Source organism: Manacus vitellinus, unplaced genomic scaffold (assembly GCF_001715985.3).
Source record: "Manacus vitellinus isolate BGI_N305 unplaced genomic scaffold, ASM171598v3 scaffold_23_pilon, whole genome shotgun sequence".
Classification (NCBI taxonomy): domain Eukaryota; kingdom Metazoa; phylum Chordata; class Aves; order Passeriformes; family Pipridae; genus Manacus; species Manacus vitellinus.
Genome location: NW_021939718.1, coordinates 4,734,113 through 4,757,132, shown reverse-complemented (window position 1 = coordinate 4,757,132; position 23,020 = coordinate 4,734,113). Strand labels below are relative to the sequence as shown.

Below are 23,020 nucleotides of genomic sequence, written 5' to 3'. Positions count from 1 at the left end.
CACACAGACAGGAAATCCTTGACCCTAAAGCCGATTTGAAATACCCTCTGTTTTGCAAAATATGGTTACACACATGACATTTCCAAAGTCTGACTAGAGTTAATCTTGGGATACTGACTTTTAAACTCTAATGAAATCATGAAATTACAAATCACTACTGCAAACTGGACTGGGTAATAATCACCTTTTCTTTAATCTGAGAGGTTACTGAAATAGTCTGATAACTGTCAAAATGTAGGTATTGCCAGAGAGAAGTAAGATAAACACTCTAATTAAATACATGTCATTTCTAACATATGTAAACAGAATTATTCTGGTTACAGCAGTCAATTAAAAATAATTTTTAAGCAATTCCCCCCTTCAACACATACAACAAGCTGATGAAAATTATTTTATTTATATACTGAGAATTCACTCTTCTGTACATAGGAATCATCTTCTAATTAGTAAGTATGACTATATGCCTTTACGAACGTGAAGTCTTCCAATCTTGAAAAACTGTGGTGTTACTTGCATGAGAGCAGTAAATCAAGAAAGCTTAAAAAAACCCATATAAGACCATCTTAAAAAAACCCTATTCTAAATCAATTAATGTTTCCTCATTGAAGACTGAGAGTTTCTAACAATTTACTGCAGGAAGAACTGAAAAGACAGATTAGATCAGTTTGACAGTCCAGGAAAAAAACCAAAACCAAACTAACAACAAACCCTTCTCAACTGCTATAACAACAACAGTGTTAAGTCTAAATTCATATTCCTCACAATTTGTACAAATTTTTTGTACAAATAAGTTATTTCTCTCCTCAACCAACAGTAAAGCAATCTGTTCTCAAGTAACAAGCCACTAAAGACAACAAGGTATCAAAAGAAAATCTAACCATATCCATTAAAAAATTTCAGAATAATATGTAAATTTGTTTCCAATATGCTCAGGCAATCAGATTAAGATCCTAATTTTCATCAATTCATTTCTGAGTAAGATTAAAAGCTTCTCAGATCCTTACATCAGAATATGTCAAACTCACAGAGCTCAAGCCTGTACCTTTCCAATGCAATCCAATACAATCAGGAAGTCATTTAGACTTGCTAATTTTCCTGTGTGGCAATGCACTGCATCAAATTCTAGAGTTTTACGCAAAACGTGCAGAGTATACTTTGAGCTGTATACAGTGTACTTGATGCCTATCACCAAAAACTAGTTTTAATAAAACTATTTTAATCTCTCTCAGAGTTTTCAGTAGCTGTTTTATTTTCTTGTATCTGTTCTTGCATAGAGATTAGAAAAATGTCTTTTAAATATTCTGTTCAATATTAATTCGAAAGTGCTGTTAGTTGCAAACAAAATAAAAGAGTCAAGTGATATTCATCTCATTCTGTATGAGATATATCATGTTAGGCTAAATCTGATTATCCTCAAGCATCTGTTCTTTACATAACAGAATTACTGTTAAGTAAATTCTGAATTTTACTGTGGTCAATGTTCCAGCTATTCGTCTTCATAGCAAAGTATACACATGAATACTTTCAAAGCTGAATTAAGAGGATTTCACTACAAACTCTTCAGTGTAGAACTGTGGCTACATAATATGTTTATGTGCTTCTTAAAATAAGTTTACATATAAAAAGCCCTAATTCACTATTTGCAGCACATAGCATCAGAGCACTTTTTCCAGTATAACAGCTGTTGATAACAATGAAATAAATAGACCAATTAGACTATGAAAGAAATGATACAAAACTAGTATGCAATGTTTTCTTTTGTATGTGGAATTTTCCATTGCATTCTGCACAGCTACCTGTTAATCCAGTTAATGACCCACAAGACTACCAGGAAATGAGGTGTGCTCCAACAACTCTACAAACTACAAAAAAAGAAAATTAGACCATTCTAAATATTATCACCAAGCAGAAACTGACTGCCTGTCTAATACAACAGAATTATTTTACTAAGGAGATGAAAAAATGTAGTTCATAAGCACGAACTCCGTAAGAGCAGCCTGTTATAAATGGATTTCTGAAAAGAGACCTTCATGTATTTTGCTGTGAATGGGGACTATTTCCCAATATGCACAGAAATTCTGAGTGTGTGAAAATAACACATATCATCAACTCCTAGCGATGGCTGCATTTTACAGCATAAATTTCATGTTGTACATAGCTACTTAAAATTAAAAATTTAAAATAGTAAACATGCATGTAAACAAACAAATTCTAGAAGACAGTTTTTTAAGAAAGTAAGCAGCTATTTGACAAATAATTGCAAGGGTTTAGAAATGCTGAAGCACTCATTTTCTTTAAAATACCGTGCCTTAACTTTTCAGTTAATGGATCATTTGTGAGCAATGCAATTCTTCCACTTTTTTTTTTAATTCCTTTATTTTACATATGTAACAGCAGAAACTATAAATAGACCCAAGGTTTTTCAACTGCCTACAGAGTACTGTTGTGAAATCATTTAAAACTTCATTTTTCCTGTTAAGCAAAGCAAAAAAAAGATGTTACAATAATGTAAACTGTGCCATTGTAATATTAACAATGGTAGTAATCAAGTCTGAGTTGAAATGCGTGTATGTGAAAACAAAAGATGAAGTAAGAAAAAAAAAGAGTTAAAAGAATGGTGTGCATCAAGACACAAGGACATGAGCAGCAGCAACAAACAAGCACACACAGAGAAAATGCAGCTTGCACCAGAACTCTGTTGTGGATGACTTTTTAGCAGACAATCTGTGATGAGACCACAGTGGAGAGGACTCTAGCACAAAATAACTGCACTATAATAAAATGAAGATGAAAAGAAGGTTAGAACACATTATATGTGCTATTTCACTTCCTTTTTACAGGATGACAGGCTATAGACCTATAATCAAAATAAGGAAAATATTGACAATTGTCAGCAGTATTGCTTTAGATTTCAGGTGGATCAAAAAAAGCTGTAGAGTGAAGCCAATGTCCCAAGTGGCATAAATAATTGTCCAAAACTGAGTCTCTCATCATGTCTCAAAAAGAAGCCAGAAATCACAGTGAGACATCAATAACTTGCATGCCTTGTCTTCTGTGCTGCCAAAATAATGCTACCCAGACTACCTGAACTCTTCTGTGGCTCTAAGGATACAGGAGTATGAGTGGGTACATGAAACCTACTTCAGAAACTAACTAAAAGGAAAATCATCTTTCCCCAGATGGTCTTCCAATTCTTCAACCATTAATTCCTATAACTGTACTATGCTTAAAAATCAATAATCAAAAGCCTTGAAAAGGATTCCAGATTAGAGAGTCACGATAGCTGATGTGAAAAAGAATGTATATAAAGAACAGAGGTTTTTCAATGTAAAGAAAAACAATGAGCATTTTTTTTAAATTCTAAGACACTAAATAGCTACAATTACTTAAATAATAATGTGAATACCAACAAATAAAAAGAAATAAGATGCATGTAGAGGTTTTTGCAGCTACCGAAACACTTCACTAATTTTTTGTTTGGTTGTTAGTTTCATCCACTTGCTGATTTTTTTGGTACAATATTGATAGAAAGTAATAATATCAATGCCTGAAACATTTGAAGATATAAAAATCAAACTCTAGACTGAAATGTTACAATAAAAGAAGACTGTAGAGCAGACCTTTGGTTTTGTTTCATCAGAGAAGCTCTGAGCTGAAAGGAACTTTTAATTACCACCACCTACACCCCAATAAAGGAATCTGACTGTTCCTCCTCTTAATATTCTTGCAGTTGGAATCCATGCAGTGAATAGGGAGGCAGAGACCCATGTGAATATACGGGACTAAGAACAAGGGAAAGGAGGAATAAATGGGGTCTGCATGTATTCATATGTGCGTGTACTGCAAGAGGGCCAGTGAGAAGAGGGTGAGGTTGGACACATGGAGAGAAGGAATCCATAACAGGATGTTTGGCTCCTGATGCGCCCAACAAGAGAGAAGATGGTAGAGGGAGGCAGAAGCACAGCAACTTGCAAAGACACATAGAAAAATGGAAGCTGGATGCTTAGCTGAGTTCAAGAGGATAAAGTAAGAGAGAGAAAAAAACTAGAGAAGCAGACAGGAGTCTGTGCGAAGAGAAACTGTAGAGTAGACAGAAGGTGGCTTTACCAACAGGCAATAATGAGAAAATAACTTATTTGACCAGAAGAAAAAAGAAGAAATGAATGGAAAACAAAGCCAGACAGTTGCGATCACTGCATGTTATCTCTAAGCAGAATTTGACCAGAATTTGACTGAATTTTTTTTTTCTATATTGATTTTTGACAGCATGCAGTAAAGATTCAGGATCTGACTACAAGATAGGACAGTGATCTGAAATCTGTTGAGAAAAGACAGCTACTAAGGATGCATGATATAGCTATGCAAAACTTCAGTAAAGTTTTAAGGGCGAGAAAGAAGCAATCAGGAAAAAACCCCACATTATCTCTATAGAGATCTCACTGCCTCCAGAAACAGAGGAAATAAAAAAAAAAACCACATCAAAGTAGAAAATGCAGCAGTTGAATCACACAATGTGAAACCAGAAGTTCAGATTTTTTTCAGCATCAATCAGCATTCCAAGCCTGTGTATGAAATCAGCAACACTTCCGAGTCAGGAGGGCTAATCTTAGGTTCAGGTAAGCCAATGTACATGTATTTCAGCTGGTCCTGGCATCTGCTCTTCTTTACTCAAGATGATAATTCATTTAGCAAAAAAAGCTCAGATAATATGCATATAGTAAATCATATCAATAAATAAATTCCACATATCTCAGTCTCAACTGAGACTTCATTTCTAAGTGGGCTTGCTGGCTTCAGTGCATACCACAGAAGAAATACAAAAAGTCAGCTGTGACTTGGTGCTATATCCTAAAGTATTACTACATACAGAAAAGAGCAATTCTATAAAAATCAGTTAAGATTTAGTAAGTTGTACCAGCTCTACCTCAGCGCCAGCTACAATGGATCTGTAGGTATTTCTACAATTTATGCCATGTAGCCCTCTTTTCCAGCGAAGGCCAAAAGGAGAGCCTGATAGGTCAGGCAGAACACTGGGCTTTATTTGCAAATGCTTCTGACCTAGCATGCCCTGTGGAAGTAAAAACCATACAGAAAGTAGCAGTGCAGTCACTTTTCAGAAGACACAGAGTGAGTAACCCAGGCCAGATCAAAGTCAGCTGCAGGTAGGACAGCATGAACAGGCTATAGAAGTAACCCCAGAGCTTGGTTAAGAACCATACGTCGTTCCTACGGTTGGGAAAGACCTTTGACTGAAAAGCACCACACCCACTAAGCCACATCGCAAAGTGACAGGTTTACTCATTTTATGAACACTTCAGGGATGGTGACTCCACAAAAATGGTTACAGGCACTACAGAAATGGCTATGCTCTTTCTGAATGTGCCTGTGAGCCAGTGCAGTTGACATCAAGCAGTGCTGCACCTGAGTTAATAAAACCTGTCACCTCTGATTTGTTTCTGCATCAACAGCACAGGCAATTTGCATCCCAAATGATTCAGAACAAATCTGAACAGGTTACCTTATATGGAAGCAAAGTAGGAAGTTATGACCTTGCTGAACTCCACCTTGGAAGCCAGATACATATGTCTACATATAAGCTGAACATAGTTGAAATCTAATTCCAGCAACCCTCATGTAGTATTAGACTACTGGATATTTCCACAGCTGTTTATATGTACAAGCACAGTTTTACCTGTCTCCAGCTGCCAGAGTTCAAAACATCCATGCATGTCAGCATGAGTCTAAATAAAAGGAACACATACTAACCGTCCAGTTAAATACCGAGCTGCCTTTTTTGCAACCATCAAGTACGAATTCTGTGGTGGCATCAGGAATGCACATTAGTACTCCAGGAAAACGTCTACAATGCATTTAGTATTAGAATGAAAAATTTCCATAACTGCCCACTGAGGGCAGGGAATCACACCCAGAGCATATCACTGACAGAACAGACTAAATACAGTCTACAGGCCCAGAATGGATTGGGAGACAAGAAACAACTCCTGGAAAACTGATTCGAACTGTATGAGTGAGGTAAGGATCCAGTACAGAAATAAGATCTAGTTTTCATAATATAAGAATACATAACAGATTCACGACATATTATATTAGCATAATATATATGCTAGAGGAAGCTAAATTAAAACTCAACAGACAATACGGATTCTTGAATTGCTTAATTTTTAAATGCCTTACATAACAAAACAAAAATGCATTCAAAATATTTCTAGGGTTATAATTTTAACTATTAATGGTTAATAAATGTTTGTATATATAGAAACCGGAAACAGAAAATAGGCTATCAACTTATGATTAAACACGCCAACAGCTAAAAGGAGCAAGTCACAAAATGTGTGACTTCAAGCTTCCTTCTACTACCTTGAATCAAGCAATGGTATATATAAAGATGTTTGCACTGACTCTCAATTAAATAAATCCTTCCAAAGAGAGTTGGTGCAGGCATAACGATGGTGCTTATCTTGACTGCCCCTGTAGACTCTTTGCTGGAGGGACAGAGGCACCAAGGAAGATTCTACAAGATAAACTGTTGAAACAGTTGCATTAAGTAGTAACTGCACCACAGTGTCCTAGTTAGAACAGCTGTGACCAATTCATCACTGGATGGGTGTATTCTATAGCCTTCCATGCCATTTCCTAGAAACTGTTATCAATAGAGCATTTACACCCTCTGCCCAGAGCAGCCTGACTCCTCAGGCTATAAACTGGGTGTTAAGAGGCCTGCGAGATAGGAAGATGTTCCTGTCCTCACACCCTTTTATGGAATTCCTCGCTCTGAGGGAAGGACTGAGCATTCCTGCCTGAAATGGAGAATATCTAAACTTGGAGTTTTGGAACCTTTTTACCACTCGTGGGATCCAGAGGAAGACTGCAGCTCATCGCTCTCAACCAGACTGAAACCACCACCCTCAACTGGAGTGCAATCACCACTCTTGACCAGACTGCAACAGCTCTCCCACCAGCAGGTTTTTTTCCCCTCTCCCTTTACTTTGGACTCAAGGAACACCACTTTGTTCATGCCCCAGGGTGCTGAGTTATACATTTGGGTTTTGTGGGTTAAGACCAATTGTTTGTCTGTATAATCGTACTTACTGTATTATTTTATTAAATTGTTATTCTGACTTATAATCTCTCTTTTGAGTTGAGTTCATTTCCCCTGCTGGTTAACTTTTAAACCAGCACACAGAGTATTCCACATCTATCTTCAAAATGCCCTATTCTAGAGCACACATTTCAGGAACATGCCAAGCTCCTACCTCTAAATTAAATTATCCTCTCAGGACAAGTTAAAATTCAAGTATATTTAAATGAATATAAAGAAGGAGAAGAAAGAATTTTGTGGCTTAGGATTGTTTTTTGCATTTTACAGATTACATTTGATTTTGACTTTTTTGACTTCCCCCCAAAGGAAGATAAAAAACCATTCAAAATTTTAAAGGGATTCCTGTAGTTTCTTTTTGATTACATGGGAGACTCCAGGATAAATTATGAGCAAGTGAAAATGGATTTAAGTGACTATGAGTGCCTCAGTGAATTAAAACCCAGTTTGTGATCCATGATCACTAAGAGAGAAGTTGGGACCAGGAAGATAATAGTGAGAAAAGGTAAAGGAGAAGGGTTTTTTCTTTTTCTGTCTTTTTCCATGAAAAGATGCTGAGTTCACTTTAAAAAGAACAGGAAGCACGCTATGTCAAGCCCTTCAGCATTTTCCTGGTAACCTTCACCCCCCCCCCAAAAAAAAAATTCAGCATCCATTTGTCTCAGGTTGTCAGTCTGGACTCTGGCAGTATTCCAGGCAGTCTTTCTGATCACCAACTAAATTTGCTAAAAATGAGCTGTTATGAAATCTCCTTATGCCCTGCATGGCCTTAAGAGACAATGGCAAATAGTTCTTTTGCTGTTCTGAATACCAAAGCAGCTCCTCATCATTATTTCTCTTTCTTCAGTTTTAAGGTCAACAATGCAAGATAAAGTACAGAAACCCCACTGGGAAAACAGACACAGAACAAAGAAAAATTAATGAATTAACACAGAAAATATGAGTAAAATGCTCAGTTTTTCAGACTGAGTTGGCATTACAGAAAAGTTACATGGTTTCTCACACAGTACTATAAACCATACCTTACACAAAGTTCTGCTGTTCCTCATTTTGGAAGCCATCCCTTACAAAGGCTTATCTACATTAGTAAATTCCAGTGGCAGCAATTCACTGAACAACCTTAAGACTGGAATCCCACATTACTTTTCAGTCAGATTAGTCAAGTCCGTAAGACAACACAAACTCGTGGTGCCATACTAAAACCAAGCATTTTGCAAATCTCGGGATTTCTCTTCCCAAAATTCATTAGCAATTCTCATTTTAACTTCTGCTGTCTTTCTTAGGATAAACTGCATACTTAAAGTGTATTACAAAAGATTATTGAAAAGTTACTGTACTAAGTTATGAAATAATGCACTATCCATACTTTTATATCCAAAGATATCAGAAAAAAAACTCCATCTGATATCACCTTTGCAACAAACCTTATGAAACCATCTTGGGTGACATTCCATTATTAAGTAGTAAAAAGAAAGCAAGAGTATTACAAAGAAAATAACTTACAGCAACCTATATGATTATTAGAGTTCTTCATAATACTAAAAAGTTACAACAGACTAATTTTTCTAAGCAGAAGTTTCGAAAGTTATAAAAATCTTGGGTGAGATACAAAAATTTGAGAATCTGTATTGGGTTTGCATGGTAAGGTTTTCGTGCTGGGGGCACTACATGGGTGGCTTCTATGTGAAGCTGCCAGACATCTGACAGAGCAGATGCCAGGTAGCTCCAGGGTGGACCCACCGCTGGCCAAGGCCAAGCCCATCAGTAACAGTAGTAACTCCTCTGTGAGAACGTACTTAAGAAGGAAAAAAGTTATTGTGCAGAAGCAATTGCAGCCTGAGGTGGTTTGACCCAAAAGCCAGTTTTCAAACCCCCCACAAATTCACCCAAGGCACAAACTGAGCATGGAGGAATTACATCAACGTTTAATGTAAACAGAATAAAAACTATATAGTAATATATATACAACAATCTTAACTAATCTTCCTGTGATAAAACAATGTATTTACACAGACTACCCCTCCCTCCCCTCATAAAGTCCAGGAGAAGAAGTAGTCCTTTCACTTTCAGGGCCACAGCTCTAATTCATAGTAGTTGGAAAATTCTTCTCTTCTTCTCTCCTCTGTAGGGTGTGGGGATCTGCCCCCACTTCTGGCCACTCGGTTATGCTATCAAGGGCTTGCCCACGGGCTTCAAGGGAAACAGCTCATTATCACCATGGTCTTCACCACGAAGTACAGAGAGTTAAAGCTCAAAGTCTTTATCTCCTGCTCCATGAAGATTTCCTTCCACAGGAGTTTCCGGAGGTCCTCTAAGTCTGAGGCCACCCCGCCTTTCCTGGGTCAAAGGGTTCTGGGGGTTTTGGTTCAAGTCCCTACCCCAAGAACGCTCCAGTAGACCTCTCTCCGTCTGCTCTGTCTCAGCTGGACGCTGGTACCGTCTGGACCAATCCAGGTCCGCTCTGCATTTTGCGTGCTGCCGTCACTTCAGCATCATGGCTGTGTGCCCTAGCCCGTCCCGGGCTACTCCGTGGCTGCGTGCTGCCGCTGCTTCTCCAGGGTCATGGCTATTGGCCTGACCCACTGCAGACCACCCCTTGGCCTGCGCTGGCTTGGCTCCAGTGCTGTGCCTGCCCGCCGGGGGCCTGGTTCCAGCCACTGGCTGGCCACTCAAGCCCCATGTTGCTGCCTCTTGCTGGCAGCGGGGGGTGAAACCCCCCCAGCCCTTGGCCACAGCACCCAGTCCAGTTTTAACACCACAATAGGCTCCCTGCAGCCCGGCCCCCACGAGGAGGCCCACCAGCCCCTCTGCTATCTCTCTCACCTCATGGCTTCCCTAATTCCAACTGCTTCTTTTCTGGTGTGTATGTGAATATGTCATTTCCACAGGGGCATACCAAGCTATAATTGGCTCAGCACCAAAAACACCACCCCTGCAGCTACCCATCTTCCAGCTCCAGAAGGGAAGGTTTTCTCAAATCATGACACGGTCAGAGAAGAGATGAGTGAGAATATGTGAGACGAACAGCCCTGCAGATACGAAGGTCAGAGGAGAAGGAAGAGGTGCTCCAAAAGCCAGAGTAGAGATTCCCCTGCAGCCTGTGGAGCAGCCCACGGTGAGGCAGCTGGATGTCTAAAGGAGGTTGTGGCCCTGTGGGAAGCCTGCACTGGAGTAGGCTCCTGACAGGACCTTTGGCCCCATGGGGGACCCACACTGAGACAATCAGTCCCTGAAGGACTGCACCTTGTGGAGCAGTCTGTCAAGAATTGCAGTCTACAGGAAAGACTCACATCAAAGTTCATAGAGAAAGTAAGTAACATACAAGAAGAGGAAAACTCTAATATGTTAAAGTTCTCTCTTAACAAAATGCTTTAATACAAAGATAATTTCAGAATTGTTTTCTCCGTTCTTATTCCACTAAAAATTTAATGGGGGAAAAAATTATGGCACTATAAAATTCAGGTTATTTTTTGTTACATGGTAGGTGAGAGGCTCTTATAAGGATCTGGGCAGTTAATATTTAGTTAATTTTAGTTAATATTTCAATGTCATTAGGGTAAAAAGAATAAAATTTATTATTTACAAGAGTGCTTTAAAGGTTATTGCAAATTTATTCATTACACAATCACAAATCAACATTTTAAAACCATCTCCTTGGCTAAATTGCTTTTTCACAGCAGGTAGCTATCATAGCTTAAGCCTGCAAATCAGATTTGTATAGGTATCAATTTAAAAATATATAACACTTTTATAAGAAAAATAGTAAGGGTTTGTTGACTCGATTTCAATTACTATCTTGGCCATTTTGGAAAGGAAAGGGGAGGAAAGGGAAGACAATTTGTTTAGGATTTTAAAAAAATTATTTTTCAGTAATTCTCATTGCAAATTCCTGGATCGCTGTTTTAACCTCACATTTCTTGTATATATGTAACTTTCCCCATGCACATGAAGGAAATTGATCCTACATGCATTTTAGCTTCTGTTCATAAATGACAATTAATATTTTAGTTTATTTTTTTAATCAATTAGAAGAATAGCTTTTAGAAAGCAATAATAAATCTAAATTGTATAATAATTAAACTGGGCACTGCACAAAACAGAAGTACATACCTTCCAAATAATGCTCTTTGGAATACTGATTGAGGGTTACTTATTAGTAGGTAGTCATCACAACTTACTGAGATTATTATTTGTAGTATGTGTGTCACAAAGAATAAAAAACAGTTGACAGAAAATGCTTTTCTGTATTCAAAAAACTATTTATTACACACTTTACTTGGGCAACAGTACCAACTGCTTAACCCAGAAACAGGAGAACTCAGCCCTTTAAAAAATATTCCAATAGCTTTTTCCCATATCAAAATGCATGTTTCCCAATACACATTCTTTAAAATGTAAGAAAGAGTCCTATCTTGTGATGCTCATGGGACATATTTTATTAGACAACTGTAAAATACATCTTTGTTTAAATAGTTGTTATGAACTTTGAGTCCTCAGAACAAATTGTCTTTTACCAGTTTACTGGACTCTCTTAACTTGATATAAGACTTCTGCAGCTTCTCTTATTCCTGTGTTTTCAATCTAGTGGAAAAAGCATCCTAAGTTCATGTCATCATCAATGGGACCATCATAAAAATATGGTTACAAATACAAAAAATGCCCAAGTTCTGTCTTTTCAGGGCTTCTCCTTTCTCAATTTGAAGGACTGGCTTTTTTTATTAGATGTTGACTGAGAAATGAGGAGGTCTAGAGTTATCCAACCCTAGAAAAAGACGCCACATTCTGCTTACAGGACGTTCCTTCCCACTTGTAGAGGAACCTGCAGAAAGACGTGTAGGACAAGACCAAGGAGAGAAGAGACCTGGTCCCCAACAACCTAGCCAATGCCAGGGAGATGGGATGTATTTTTCTACATGTCATCCCTTGAAAGAGAATTTATAAAATACATATAATATATTAGATATTTTTCTCATTTCTTGACAGGTCGTGGACTGTGAAAAGGATAACCAAGTCTGTCTTTCTGTACTGGAGTAATCTTTGGTGGATTGACACTGGGTGGACACAGATAGTGGATCAGCATGATTAACAGCAAGTGAATAGTAAGTAAATGATGGTTCTTTTTCACTAACATATATAATTTTTCAGCTATGCTTTCACTTTGACTATGATTCCACAGTATGCTCTGCTACATTATTTATTATTTCAGTTAAACCTTGCTACATCACCCATCTTGACATTTCTTTATCAATGTGATTCTTACTCTAGGACACACATCACTTATCCCCTCCCCGCACAAGAAAAGGGGTCTACCTCCAAAGGATAATTGTCTTTGTCATTGTCTTTGTCAACTTTCTTTATTTCTGTGTTATTTGTTGGCAACATCTGGACTATTTTTGCGCACCTCAATGGACAGATAAATGCTTAAAATGCATCTCCAACCTTTCTCTCTTGTTTTCATTGAATGACTTTATCCACCTATGTAGTTTTTAATCCCATTTACACTTGCAACAAAGAAAAACGATTTCTCTGCAGAGACAGTTTATGACAGAATCACTAACAAAGTAGCACCTCTCTACACAAAGTGTAAGTTTCAAAAATATTTTTAATATCTGAATAAATTAAGACTCTGAAATGAAATCAGAATCTGGAATGTAAAGCAGAATTAGCTGCTATGGAACCACATCACTGCAGTCTCAAAAGACACAGCAAGTATACAGCCTACATTTATTTGGGATATAAAAACAGCAGAAAAATTGAAAACATTAAACAGAACTCAGAAAAAAACCAGGAGAAATCCCTAGTTTTATGGAGATGCTTCTAATTTTTTCCTCAGAGAAAAAACTGTTAGACATTTATTAATTACCTGCCTTCTGAGCCATACACTCACAGAATACAATTCTAAGCTAAAACATGACATTTTTAGTTATTAAACAGAATGTAGAGTTAAACTGCCTAAACACCTTCAAGCACAAACAAATTTAAACATAGACAATGAAGATACTGAGAAAGGTAAGTGTTGAGTGCAAGGCAAGTTTACCACTATTCTGTTCTTTAAGGGGCAGATTTAAATACCAAGTCAGGGCACTATAAACTATCATTTTTTTGTAATCTCATCCAAACCTGTCATTAGAAAACAGAAAAACAGTAACATCAGAATCGCTGCTTCTCTGAACTGATCTAAGTAATTTGTCTTTCCTCTGTCAATTTCTTTAGGGTTGGCATCCCTACAGATTCCTGCTGATTTGGTCCCTCTCACAGTGTGCTCCCAAGAGCCCATGGGAAAGTGTGATGGCTTGGATGTTGTACAGTCTTTATGGGGGCATACAGGCAGAGAAGACAGAGGATTAACAGAACCTTCAAAACAAGGCAAAAATCTTCTTTGCAAGAATTTTCTCACAAATTCAGAGTCAGACAACTCAAGAATGTTTGAACAGACTTGGACTGCAAAACAGGCATAAGAATCAGAGAGTAGTTCTCACTAATTCCTCCTCAATTGCATTGTTTCAACTCCTTGTTCTGAAAAACCTGAACCAGAATGATAAAGGTATTAAAAGATCAGGATTTACTTTTACCTTCAGAGATATTTGGAGAAGCTGATTACCAAAGTACTCCTCAAAACTGAGGACACTGCTTTTAGTCTTCATTTTAATGAAGTTATTCACTCATACAAATATAATAATCTAATATAATCTAATTGAATAAAGGCAGAAAACTCCACGAGGTCAAATATTTCATCAGTGCTCTTGTACTAAGGCCAGCATTCAAGAATTATTAACAATTTAAGCATTATGAATAAAATGGTTCTTAAAGCCTTCTTACTGTATAGTTTTGAAGACAAACCCAGTGATATATAAAGCAAATACAGTGTTGCATATTAAGCAGTACTAGCGGCTAGCAAACAAACACATTTTCCAGCTGCTGAGAAAATCAACAAAGAGGTATAATTGCCTGAAATCTGTCATCATCCCAACAATCTAAAATTCTCTCCAGCCATTGACAAATAAAATGAACTCCAGATGCCAAAAATAAATCAAGAGGAACTCATAAACTAAACAGTACATTCTGGTAAAGAAAAAAACCAAACCTGATACACTCAGGCAGATATGAAGTTCCTTTAAACACATCTTGACTTTCACTACCTAATTATACTGTTAAAGGAAATAGCATTTAATATCTTGTCACAGGAAAAATGAAGCTTCTGTTGTCTTGAAAGGCTACAGTAAAACAATAGATTTGTGGAGCTCACTCCTCTCCAATCTAATAGAACCCAGTGTTTCCAAAGATTTTGCAACACAGGTGACTTTCGAGGTCAGTCACAAGAATGCAGAAAAAGACAAATAGAAAAAAATACATTTTGCATTATAGAAACAATACTTATGAAAATATGCTGCAAAAAAAGGAGAAAAAAATTACCTGGAACAAGCTCCATAACGATATAAATAGGTTGTCGTTGTGTGCAAACTCCTATAAGTTTTACAATATTAGGATGATCATATTGTTTGAGTATTCTGCAAAACATAGAGTAAGTTAATTATATTAATAAACTTTATCGTACAAACTAATTAAATATTACAGGAAAATATTTTAAACCCTTAATGTTATTTTAATGGAATATGTCATTATTGTTATCATAAAGGAAAAAAATCAATGTAATAGATTAATCATCACTGTTTGAAATGGAGGGCATGCTGATTCACTAATACATCAAAACTGAGCACTATATTATTCTTATTGTAATTTTACATTTGTCTACATAATGTTTATCTATATAACTGAAAAACAACCTGACAGGTATGGAGTTTCTCAAGAATCCTTGTAATTAAACAGCATTTCTGTGGTGGAGCAGGTGTAGAGCTACATCAAAAAGATATGCACAGCATGTCTCTATACTTCCCTGCTGCACTTTTCAAAAGCACACTCATTCCAATTTTACTTTGGGAGATTAATTAATACAGTAAGTTTTAGAAGACTATAAAGTCTGCAATTTTAATTTTGAGAACTAAATGAAAACATGTACATCTTCTTAGACAATGCTTTAATAAGAACATTTGCAGCCTAAAACAGCATGCTATGATTTATAAGTGAAATGAAGAGCAAGAAAGAATTCTACAGAGATCTTGTAACATAAATGTTCCTTCTGATATTTGCTGACTCAAAGCATCTACTCTTTTTCCCTTTTTTACTAGGATCAAGAGTAAAATACTAACATACCTGGTACATACATATTTAGTGAAAAATAACACTTTTTTTTTCCTTTCAGACCATTTTTCCCAGTAGCATCAAGCTGCTTAACAAATGAAACGTCTCTGCAGTTGCCAAGTTACAAGCTTTTTAAAATGATTCAACAGATAGGGTGGCTGATCTTAATTTTATAAATGTAGTTAGTGTCTTTTACTTTCCCATATTGATCATACTAGCCTGTGAGTAAAAATTAAAACATTTGAAGCTTCATAGCAAGAGGAAGAAAGTTAATTTAAAAATGATGAAATTATCTCAAGACACCCCTCTACCCTGATGATGATTAACAGCATCTTCCAGTCTTATCCCAATCCTCATGGCACATTCTAAATGAAAGCACTTACAACAGCAAAATTCTGCTTTATAGGCACAGCTTGCTTTGCCAAAGATACAGGTTCAGCACATGCAGATGCTACAGCATTTACACAATAAAAATGCCTATGTTTAGTTACCAGGGTGACAGTTGTGGAATGTACTGAGGGAGAGAAAGGAAGAAAAAAGTTTGACTACTGCTTTGAATTTTCTTGACGGTCACATTTTGTAAGTCCATTTAGTAATAAAATCCATTGAAAAAAAACCCCATCACAAGTACATATTTCAAGTAAATTTAGAGAATTTACCTGGCTTCTGACAGAAATTTTATTTTCAGTTCCTGAGGAAGATCTTCTTTGCAAGTTTTCACAGCAACAGGAGTTTTATCCTTTAATGTTCCTTTATACACTTCACCAAAATTACCCTGAAATCAAGAGGGGAAAAAATCATTCTAAGTAAACAAAATCTTCAAAAATCTCTAGAAAAAAATAATGCAGACATATAATGTAATTAGTACAGAACTTTGAAACGTGTTTATGGAGTCAAATCAGGTTTTCTTCCAGTATCTGCCCCTAACAACAGCAGTTCACATGATATAGTACATCTGTTATACGGACACAGTGTATGAGTTGTAGTTTGACTTTGCTCGAAAGAAGGGAAAAAACCCCATTAATCAAGTAATTACAATTTTTTTCATAAAATATCTTAGTAACTTTTAAACTCTACTGACAGTGATAGTTGTACTTTTTTTTCGTATTCTTACTCTTGCACACCTTCGTTTTCTCACTATTGTATTTTGTGAATAGTTTTTAACTTGCAGTCTGTACAAGACCGAAAATTATCCAGAACACTAGGACAAAACACATGAAAGTAACATTAACATTCTCACATATATAAGAAAAAAACCCCACAAAATAAGAAGAATGAAAACACTGAATATTAATCTTGACCATAAATTAAGCCCACTACAAAATGTATTGTCTTGTCTTCCTCCAAAAAGTTTGGTGATCCAGAATTTCTTTAAAACCTAAGGTCAGCACTGCTCTATAAAGGCATGTATGTAAGGCTTACATACTCCTTACATACTATTTGGACAAGACTTTAGAAAGCAGTTCCTCTAATAATCAGGCTATTTAGGTAGTCAACAACATACCCCCAGGGCAAGTAGTTTATTTTTTTTTAGCTCTCACAGAAGAAAACTGAAATAATAAAGACCATGAACTCCATCAGACGTATTTTTTACTTAAATAAAAATAAAAGGAAAATTAGTTACAACACACATTGAAGGAAGAAGGAAATTGTGGGGTATAAAACAAAACAGTAGTACGGATGAAAAAAACCAAGTGAAAAAAACAAAAAGAAAACTAAAGATCTCATACTTCTAGTTAAGTTTTACATTTCCCAAAGAATAAGTACAACCTATGTCTGATTAATTTCCGCATGAATTACACTTCGGTGGCCTGGTATCTGGCGCTGCATGTCACTTTAAAAAAAAAAAAAAAAAAAGCAAAACTGCTAGAAGCTAGAATTGTTTTCCTTTCTTTCCTGAGTTATGAAGATTTCATACATCATGCAGCTGAATACAGCATTGTCAAAGATGACAGAAAAGGGAAAAACAAACTCTGATGGAAAACAGTAATGTGGTTCTAGTAACAAAGGAAGAAACGTAGGGCTAAACACATTTCCCAGTATTACTTTCTATACCCTAGAACAAGGAGGATGTAGCTGGCAAGCAAGGTATAGGATATATGACAGCCCTTCTAAAACAGCATTGCCAAAGGCCAGTACACTACCTCACATCTGAAATGGCATGAGGTCCCCAAAGGTAAGAAGCTGAGTCGCTCCCAACACACTTTTCCTCTGTCCTTCTGGTCAGATGTATTAAACAGTGAAATCTGAATCCACCCAAAGCACTACGTAAGCCTTGAAAATACTTATTTCTTTATTTAAAATATCGAATTCTTATTTTATATATAGATATGATTTTCATGTTCCTGTTATGCAACTTTCATTTTGTGAGGTATTGTAGAAAAATTACTGAGTAAATAAACTGGCCATTCACTCATGAGGTAAAGGAAAATCTTTGTCTTTTCTGAAGTTCGTACCTCTTACACACTAAACTTTCATGATTTCTTCCTCATCTTTTCCAGACCACTCAAGGTTTTATAGACTCTCAAATTTCTCACTTCCATGGTGAATGGCTGTAGTTTACTTAACATTTTGTCATATGAATGCTGATGATCCTGTCACTCTTATCTTTTTCAGTTTGACTACATCTTTTTAGAGATGGATGCATAACAGATTTATACCATGTTCCAAGAAAGTTTTTAAAGAACATATCCTTCCATAATCACTTCCAAGTATTGAGTTGTCTTTATTGAATGTTAAAAATGCTTTGTGCCAAAAACATGCAATACATATGTAAATTCATTTAGTAAAATAATTGTCTTTACTCATCTATGCTAATTCAAATTTATTTTTGTAGCAAGGAAAAGTTTTTTTTATACCTGAAACATCTTTATTTTTCTCCGATGATACTATTCTGTTTAAGAATGTGAAGCTGTCACAGTACCTGCATTTTATGCAGACACAGTTCTCTCTTTCAGTAGATAATACTTTTTGTCATCTTACTCTGCCAGAGATTCTATCCTGGATAACAGAATTTTCTGAGAGTATTTAATTCCCCCATTTCTTGAACTTCTCATCAATTCCCTTAGTGTGCATCACAGTAAGAAGGCAACTACTGCTTTTATTTGTCTCCTTCTCATTTAATCTTAGTTTTCAGTCTTTGGGAAATCTTTTGGAACATTGTGTCCAGAGTGGTACTCACAATGGTCTTCACAGATGCAAAGATGCCAAAAATGTAGGTGAAGACCTTAACTAATTTTAAAGACTTAGAGCTCCTAAGCAGAATTTCAAAAGTACAAATTTATAAACTACACTATATAAGAATTAATTTCAATAAGATTGTGAAGTTACCTAACATTCATCAGTGAAGGAATGAAAGCAATCATACATAAGAAACAACCATTCGTTTTAAGAAATAATGATTTAGCCATGTCATTGTATGAAATCTTATACATAAATACACATTTACCTGTTTCTTAACATGGTTTTATTTATATTTTGCAACAACATTTTTGTAAGACTATAGAAAGTAAAACAGCCACTTCATGCTTTACAGAAATCTAGTTAGCTTAAAACCCTTCCAGAAAGGAAAAATATGTATGGTGGTTAAATACTTTCCGCACACGCATTATAACATTTACTAGGAAGTGTGATTTACATTTGTTTAAAGCACAAGGCTGTCTTGTGTATTAAGGTAAAGAACTGATATAAAAATCACATACTACAGTAATTTAAAAGATAAGGTATACAGGAATAGCCTAATGATTACTGTACACTTATTCAAATGTTATTTAGCTCACTTTATTACTTACTTTGCCCAGTAATTCCCCCAGTGTGACATCTTCATGATTGAGAACCCATTTCTTATCCTATGAAAAGAAGAGGAAAGAATTTTTAATCCGTGCAAATATGTAAGATACATTTTCTTCTACTTCTCTCAGCAGAAATGGAGCTGAAGAAGTTATTATATTCAGACCACTCAGTCACAAGCATGCCAAGAAGTTTTAAAGCTAAGCCTTTATAATTCAAGAGTTCAGAAAACTTGCTATAAAATAGTGAGTTATACCATATAGCAAATTTTTATTAGAAATTAAGCCTATAACATGACAGTATGTATGCAGATAAGCACTCTGCAAATTTTCACACTAGCTCTGGAAATTGGCATCTAGTATCCAGTTTTTAACAATTCCCCAAGTGAAAATAAGATAAGAAAACTTCATTTTGGTATACGAAACAACTTAATGTTAAATCAAAATAATTCTCACATTTCCCTCCTCAGTGTATATGAAAATGAAGTAATTTTTCCACTTATAAGCAAGACATATATTTGCATCTCTTGTATCTTTGCTGCTGGTTTGAAACATTACAGGCAACTACTTGAAAAGACAACAAATGCCAGTTAAAGTACTGTCTGGATGTGGCCCTTGGGGATATGGTTTAGTGATAATGGTGGTGCTGGGTTGATGGTTGGACCTAAGATGATTTTGAAGGTCTCCTCCCGCCTTGAGTTGATTCTGTGATTCTATAACATAAAGCTTGAGATCATCTTAAAGGAAGGTGTTTTGTTTGTTTTCTTTTTTTTTAACTGTGAAAATTCTACTTCCCTTTGAGGGGGGATTGGTATCTTTTAACAAACACTCCTCAAGGGCAGCACTGTGAATCAGCATTACTTCCTCCGGTCTACACAACCAGTGAAGTCTGCTGTCAACTCCTCAGGAAGGTGGAGGCTTGTATTAATTTATGTCTCACTCTTTTTCCATCAAATAAAATATTCAGCAAGTAACTCAGAGATTTTCTGGGTAACTAAAAAAACAAAAGGCGCATAGAAGAATTATGCTGCACAGTGCACCTAGGGAATTACAATACTCCACATTTTTTGATGAACATGAATTCAGCAAATTAAAAGATGGGTGAGGATCATCGCTATTGCAATTTCAATGCTTTTTTTCTTAAGCACAATGTCACAAAATCACACAGACCATTGCTCTTGTGAGCTGTTCACAGTTTACATTCTAGCAACTCCCTAAATGCCTCTATTCACCCAAACTTCCAGCACGGAAAACCTCTTAGCCTCATCACGTGAATTCCTGTACCACTTCACCATGCTGTATGATGGGATCCAACCTTTACCATTCCTTATCCTTGTGCGGGAATACTTGAGAGGAATTTCTCAATATCCACCAATTTATTTTTCTCCTATAAACAAAGATTATCAATTAAAACTACCGCCTCACTGATCAAACATCATATGAAACATATTTTCTTCATCTCCTCCTCGTAATAGATATTTTTTGCTGACTGGATGTCTCATTCAGAAGCTGTTATCCTACAAACAGATAGGAAGTACCATCAAACTGCACATTTTCCTTTAACAATGAAACTCAAACTGAAGAAAACAATTTGCAAAGAAAGCTGTAAAAAAACCCCCAAATCACAAAAATTACTACTTGGAGGTATTAACATAATGTCTTTTAGCATTGAAATAAGTACATTAAAAGGCAAAAATTTATAGAATTAAAATTTGATGGATTTTTTTACTGTTTAACTTTCAAGGATTCAGTAGTTCTGTGAACAATTTTTTGAATATATTGACAATGTGGCATTTCAAAAGCTTGTTTATGAAGAAAAAAAATCCAATGATGATCCTTCAGAGGACTAATCAATGAAAATGGCACCATAAACTGGAATCAAATGATCTGTTGAAGGATTTGTTATCAGTGTATCAGTACATTAATCACTATCTGTAGTTTTTAGGAAAACCTTCAGCCATTCATTTTACCATTTTAACCCATGCATTACATTATCATAGTTCTGCCAGATTTTTCACAATCAAAGAATTATTCAAAGTTTGATCAGCTGTGTTTAATATAACCCCTGTTAAACTGCACCCAACCAGTTTCTTCAGCAGATAGTAAGAAAAAAATCTAAGAGAAGAGACACTGTCATCTACATCATACCAGTGTACAATTCTGGCATTAAAAAAGAAACAAAAAAGAAACCAAATTTTCTAATTTGCAATGTGTTAGATATTCATTTAAATACTGGTTCAAAAAAAATGTAAGTGGTTCAGATAATTGCCTTTCGTTAATAAACTATAATATGAACAGCACGGTAAGGTGGACAGTAACAAGGATAAGACTTTCTATTTCAAATATGTTGTCTCACTAAATCTATTTGAATTGCACTGAGTTGAATATGGAATCATTCAATAATTTTAGATAGCTGTCAATACTTAATAATAAATCAATAAGGCACACAAAGAAATGGATACATATTAGCATATCATAAAAAAGTTAATGTCATGTCTGATCATAAAGTTCTTGATCTCCTGTAAGTGCTTAATTCATCTACAGATTAATCACGTGTATGAAAGACACCGAAAGTTACAGAAGAAATGTGACAGTAAAATGGGACATAATATTCTTGAATGTAGGTATAAATCAACAGACACTTTAATGCACATCAGTACAAGTCACAGAAATTTTCACTTCAAAAGAGTTGCTTCTAAATCAAATAGAGTAAATCTGCCACATTTTCATACCTAATCAAACCAATCTGAATGACAGCAGACAGAACTCCTGAGACTATTGATGCCCATTACAATTCCACCCAGAAGGAGCCTGTTTATGATGCAGCTCTCTTCTTGTGACACTACTATAAATCTCTCTTTGTGACTGTTCAGATTTCTCTACTGTTAATTTTGGTCCACAGAATATAAAAGCACTTTAAACAAATTCAGTTACAAAAATTAGCACTTGAGCATACTTGATTGTAATCTTAATGATATACCTTATTTCCAAATGGAATTACTTAAGAAATCCACAAACTTTACCACGTTCTACTTTATTTCTGTCCTGTGGTTTCCCCCAGGAGAAACTGAATTACATGAATGCCATAGCACAGGGACTGACTTGGCTCAGCTCTGACTAAGCTTCAGCGCAGCTTGGTAGATAACCCTTTATCAGACATGAGGAACTACTGGCAAAAGCATGGCTTTGAGCTTCTCTATGGAAGAACACCTGGGAAATGATAAGATACCTAAAGGATAAAAAGGAATTTATTCAAGGCAGACAATTCTTGGGTGGGAAAAGAAAGATGAACAAGAACCTTACTGAGACCGCTCTTATTAGTACATAGTTGTTTCCACTGCAGGTAAAGGAGTTCCTTCTTCCCTGGCTGGGAAAGGCATTACTGCCTTCTGAAGCAACATCCTCCCACCTACTTTGTTCAATGGTGTTACAGTTCCCTGATTATTATTCCTCATTAACTACTAAGTAGCAGGGCAAGTCTGTAGTTAGGGCTGGCTGCTCCCTGGGCTTGAGTAGCCACAGGGGACTCCCTGGTCAGCAGGATACCAGCCAGGACACCAGCCCTTTCCCCAACAGTCATCATACTGAAGGTTTATTAAGCAAACAGTTTGCTATTGACTACCTTTCCAGACTATCCGGTATAACTTGTTTGATTTCAACAAAGATATAAATTTTCAAAGAGGAGAGTTATTTCAAAAGTTAACTGTAACTCACAAAACCACAAAACAGTAATTAAAGAAATAAAACCTGTAGGAGGCATATCCCAGGGATGCAGGGTGATGTATTCTGAGTCTCCAGGTAAAACACTGACACACATGGGCAGTGTGTACCCTACAGTGATTGGGTCCAGGCGAATCACATGCCTCCTGAGGGTATATAAAGGGGGTTTTTCCTTTTAATAAAGGATTTGGCTGTT

The 23,020-nt window shown here is 36.2% G+C and overlaps 1 protein-coding gene across 2 annotated transcripts in view; it reads right to left on the bottom strand.

The window, feature by feature from the left end:
* Positions 1 to 23,020, bottom strand: part of FER (FER tyrosine kinase) — a 150,073-nt gene that overhangs the window by 34,861 nt on the left and 92,192 nt on the right. Inside the window, exons 14-17 of one of the 2 annotated variants that reach the window (XM_018072866.2) lie at positions 19,108 to 19,164; positions 15,976 to 16,091; positions 14,531 to 14,625; positions 14,305 to 14,417 (exon numbers count right to left, since the gene is read on the bottom strand). In XM_018072866.2, the coding sequence (XP_017928355.1) occupies positions 14,332 to 14,417; positions 14,531 to 14,625; positions 15,976 to 16,091; positions 19,108 to 19,164 (354 nt within the window). In that variant the 3' untranslated portion in view covers positions 14,305 to 14,331. Of the gene's footprint in view, positions 1 to 14,304; positions 14,418 to 14,530; positions 14,626 to 15,975; positions 16,092 to 19,107; positions 19,165 to 23,020 lie in introns of those variants that run through there. The other variant, XM_018072865.2, reaches the window with a different exon arrangement.